At 43.8% G+C, this 5,120-nt stretch overlaps 1 protein-coding gene across 1 annotated transcript; it reads left to right on the plus strand.

Annotated features, from left to right (window-relative positions):
* The first annotated feature begins 265 nt into the window (after positions 1-265).
* Positions 266-917, plus strand: LOC129006085 (V-type proton ATPase subunit G 1-like). Its single transcript, XM_054435338.2, has one exon. It carries the CDS (start codon positions 321-323, stop codon positions 675-677), a length of 357 nt encoding a protein of 118 aa, XP_054291313.1. The 5' UTR covers positions 266-320; the 3' UTR covers positions 678-917.
* Positions 918-5,120: the final 4,203 nt, after the last annotated feature.

The raw sequence follows: 5,120 nt of genomic DNA on the forward strand, positions 1-5,120 counted from the left end.
CACACACACACACACGAATGAAACTCACGGTATCAAGTAAGCCAGATACAAAAAAACATATACTGCTTAACTCCATCTATATAGTTACAAAATAGACAAACTAACCTGTGGTCATATAAATCAGTGAGTGGTTATCTTGGGGAAGAGTGGAGGTTAGAGACTAGGACAGAGCATGAGGCTTGCAGGGTAATGGCAATGGTCATATTTCCTGGATCTGGCTACCATTTACATGAATGTGTTCACTTTATGAAAATTCAGGGACCCAAGGGGCCTTCGAGGTGCCTTAGGTCGCTTGCTTTGGTCTCAGAATCGCTGCCGCCATGGCTAGTCAGTCGCAGGGGATTCAGCAGCTGCTGCAGGCCGAGAAGCGGGCAGCCGAGAAGGTGTCCGAGGCCCGCAAAAGAAAGAACCGGAGGCTGAAGCAGGCCAAAGAAGCAGCTCAGGCTGAAATTGAACAGTACCGCCTGCAGAGGGAGAAAGAATTCAAGGCCAAGGAGGCTGCGGCACTGGGATCCCGTGGCAGTTGCAGCGCTGAAGTGGAGAAGGAGACCCAGGAAAAGATGACCATCCTCCAGACGTACTTCTGGCAGAACAGGGATGAAGTCTTGGATAACCTCTTGGCTTTTGTCTGTGACACTCGGCCAGAAATCCATGAAAACTACTGCATAAATGGATAGAAGAGAGAAGCACCTGTTCTGTGGAGTGGCATTTTAGATGCCCTCACGAATATGAAGCTTAGCACAGCTCTAGTTACATTCTTATGAAATGGCATTAAATTATTTCCATATATTATATAATAGGTCCTTCCGCTTTTTGGAGAGTAGCAAATCTAGCTTTTTTGTACAGACTTAGAAATTATCTAAAGATTTCATCTTTTTACCTCATATTTCTTAGGAATTTAATGGTTATATGTTGTCTTTTTTTCCTATGCCTTTTGGCTCAAGCAACATGTATATCACTGTTGACTTTTTCTTTCTTAGATCTAGTTTAAAAAAAAAACACCACGTAACAATTCTTTGAAGAAAGGAAGGGATTAAATAATTTTTTCCCTAACACTTTCTTGAAGGTCAGGGGCTCTATCTATGAAAAAGTAGTAAATAGTTCTTTGTAACCTGTGTGAAGCAGCAGCCAGCCTTAAAGTAGTCCATTCTTGCTAATGGTTAGAACAGTGAATACTAGTGGAATTGTTTGGGCTGCTTTTAGTTTCTCTTAATCAAAATTACTAGATGATAGAATTCAAGAACTTGTTACATATATTACTTGGTGTATTGATAATCATTTAAAAGTAAAGACTCTGTCATACAAAAAAAAAAAAAAAAAAAGAAAATTCAGGCTGGAGTGGTGGCTCACGCCTATAATTCCAGTACTTTGGGAGGCCAAGGTGGGCCGATTGCCTGAGCTCAGGAGTTCACGACCAGCCTGGGCAACAAGGTGAAACCCTGTCTCTACTAAAATACAAAAAAATTAGCTGGGCGTGGCAGTGTGCACCTGTAGTCCAAGCTACTTGGGAGGCTGAGGCAGGAGAACTGCTGGAACCCGGAAGGTGAAGGTTGCAGTGAGCCAAGATAGCACCACCGCACTCCAGCCTGGGCAACAGAGTGAGACTCTGTCTCAAAAAAAGAAAAAGAAAAGAAAAGAAAATTCAGAGCTGTACACATATGATGTATACTTTTCTGTGTAATATTTAAATTTTTCAAGTATATATATGGTAGAGGCCAGATGGGAAGATACTGCAGTAGTCTGGATGAAGGAAGATATTGTTTTTTTTTGAGACAGAGTCTCGCTTTGTGGCCTAGGCTGGAGTGAAGTGGCATGATCTCGGCTCACTGCAACTTCCACCTCCTCAGTTCAAGCAATTCTCCTGCCTCAGCCTCCCGAGTAGCTGGGATTACAGGTGTGCACCACCAGGCCTGGCTAATTTTTGTATTTTTAGTAGAGATGGGGTTTCACCACGGCAGCCAGGCTGGTCTTGAACTCCTGACCTCAAGAGATCTGCCTGCCTTGGCTTCCCAAAGGCGTGAGCCACCATGCCTGGTTAGATGTTGGTTTAGACTAGGGTAAGAAGAACCATAAAGTGATCCGTTTATGTTTTTTGTTCGTTTCCGATTTTCCATTTTGTAACCACTTTAGTAAGTATAATACAATCATCAGCAAATCTAATGTCAAAACAAAGCATTTTCTTGAAAGAGTAAATTTGAGTAAGCCTATAAATAGCTGTGAATAAATGTAGGTAACTTCCAGGTATATTAAAAATTAAAATCTTCTTATTTGACAGCACAAATAGAATCCTGGTACTAATTTAAGACCTAACCAGATTAGGAATACAAAATATACGGCCAGGTGCCATGGCTCACACCTGTAATCCTAACACTTTGAAAGAGGCTAAGGCGGGTGGATCACTTGAGGTCAGGAGTTCAAGACCAGCCTGGCCAATATGGTGAAACCCCGTCTCTACTAAAAATACAAAAATTAGCCAGGCGTGGTGTCAGGTGCCTGTAATCCCAGCTACTTGGGAGGCTGAGGCAGGAGAATCGCTTGAACCCAGGAGGCGGAGGCTGCAGTGAGCCGAGATCGCATACCACTGCAGTCCAGCCTGGGCAACAAAGGGAGACTGTGTCTAAAAAACAAACAAACAAACAAAAACAATATATAAGGCATTCAAGAAACATTTATCCTTCATGATACAAGGGAAAACTGGCCAGGCATAGTGGCTCACACTTGTATTTCCAACACTTTGGGAGGCTGAGCCCAGGAGTTCAAGACTAGCCTGGGCAACATATTAACACCCTGTCTCTACAAAAAATAAATAAAAGCTGGGCACGGTGGTGCACATTTGTAGTCCCAGCTACTTGGGAGGCTGCGTTGGGAGGATTGCTTGGGCCCAGAAGATCAAGGCAGTAGTGAGCCATAATCACACCACTGCACTCCAGCCCCCAAAAAAGGACGAACTAAATTCTAAATAACATACTACTTTAATTGTGCCTTCACATGGGGAACATCAAACAGTCAAACATCAACACTCAAATTGCCTACTGTTTTCCTAGGATTGCTACAAGTCTTTTATAATTTGTCTTATTCTCACTTAAACAATTAAGAAACTTCCTTCTAATCCAACTAGTTTATCAGCAAATATGCTGAAGCACATGCTGACTTCAGATGTCTGTGCTATATATATATATATATATATTTTTTTTTTTTTCCACTTCAAGAATCTCAACTGTGTCACTTCCCATGGCTCGTTCCATTTTTGTCTGTTATACTCAGATGTTGCCTGTCCAGAAACCCAGTTCTGCTGTGCTAGCAGCCCCTCTTCCTAAAACATGGCCCAGGATCACCCACATTCTTGAAGAGTGATATGCAGAAGTAGTTACGGTTCCTACCTGGCACACACCCAACACATTCCCATTAGGAGTGCATCCTAATCATCTTTGTTCTTGTTGTTTTGAGACAGGGTCTCGCTCTGTTGTCCAGGCTGGAGTGCAGTGGCACAACCAGGGCTCACTGCAGCCTTGAAATCCCGAGCTCAAACAATCCTCCCACCTCAGCCTCCCAAGTAGCTGGGACCCACAGGGGCATGCCACCATGCCTGGGTTTTTTTTGTTTTGTTTTTGAGACAGGGTCTCACTACATTGTCCAGACTGGCCTTGAAATCCTGGCCTCAAGCCATCCTCCCACTTCAGTTTCCCAAAGTGCTGGATTACAAGTGTGAGCCACTGTGGCCAGCCCTAACCACTGCTGAAAGATGCTTGGCAAACTACATCGCATAGCAGTAATGGATAACATTAACTACAAAAAAACCTAGGTTTAAAAAATATCTGTACTTCTGAAAAAAAAGAAAAACACCTAGTTTTCGTGAAAAATGTGTAACCATGGCTAGTAGTTTTAATCTCCCAAGCCAGGAAGAAAAAAGAAATCTAGGCCAATTAATTTAATTTTAATTACTTTTTATTTTTGAGAGGGAGTCTCGCTTTGTTACCCACGCTGGAGTGCAGTGGTGCGATCTCAGCTCACTGAAACCTCCACCTCCCAGGTTCAGGTAATTCTCCTGCCTCAGCCTCTAGAGTAGCTGGAACTGCAGGTATGTGCCACCATGCCCAGCTAATTTTTGTATTTTTAGTAGAGACAGGGTTTAGCCATTTTGGCCAGGCTGGTCTTGAACTCCTGGACTCAAGTGATCTGCTTGCCTTGGCCTCCCAAAGTGCTGGGATTACAGGCATGAGCCACCACACCCAGCCAATTTTTTTTTTTTTTTTTTTTTTTTTTTTTTTTTTGAGATGTAGTCTCACCCTGTTGCCCAGGCTGGAGTGCAGTGACGCAATCTTGGCTCACTGCAAACTCCACCTCCCAGATTCAAGCAATTCTTCTGTCTCAGTCTCCCGAGTAGCTGGGATTACAGGCATACACCACCATGCCTGGCTAGTTTTTTTGTATTTTCAGTAGAGACGGGGTTTCACCATGTTGGCCAGGCTGGTCTCAAACTCCTGACCTCAGGTGATCCACCCACCTCGGCCTCCCAAAGTGCTGGAATTACAGGCACGAGCCACCACGCCCGGCCCCAATTTATTTATTTATTTTTTGAGACAGAGTCTCGCTGTGTTGCTCAGGCTGGAGTACAGTGGCGCAATCTCAGCTCACTGCAACCTCTGCCTCTCAGGTTCAAGCAATTGTCGTGCCTCAGCCTCCCGAGTAGCTGGGACTACAGGCATGCGCCACTATGCTCGGCTAATTTTTGTATTTTTAGTAGAGACGCGGTTGTGCCATGTTGGCCAGGCAGGTCTTGAACTCCTGGCTTCAAGTGATCCACCTGCCTCGGCCTCTGTAAGTGCTGGGATTTCAGGCGTGAGCCACCGGCGCCCCGCCAGGCCAATTAATTTTATTTCAGACTACCTTCACCCACAACTGCAGAGTCTCAGAATCTACATTTTCACACGCACCCCACCAATTCTGATCAAGTTCTACTCAAATAGAACACAAGGTAATGTTCTGGTTTCAAGAGGGAGACTAAATAAAATACATGTTTACTTTCATTTCCTCTATCATATTAATGTATTTAACATTTACTGAACACCTACCACTTGCCAAGAACTGTTACAAGTACCAGAATTTGTGTAGTTAACAAA

Source organism: Pongo pygmaeus, chromosome 8 (assembly GCF_028885625.2).
Source record: "Pongo pygmaeus isolate AG05252 chromosome 8, NHGRI_mPonPyg2-v2.0_pri, whole genome shotgun sequence".
Taxonomy (NCBI): domain Eukaryota; kingdom Metazoa; phylum Chordata; class Mammalia; order Primates; family Hominidae; genus Pongo; species Pongo pygmaeus.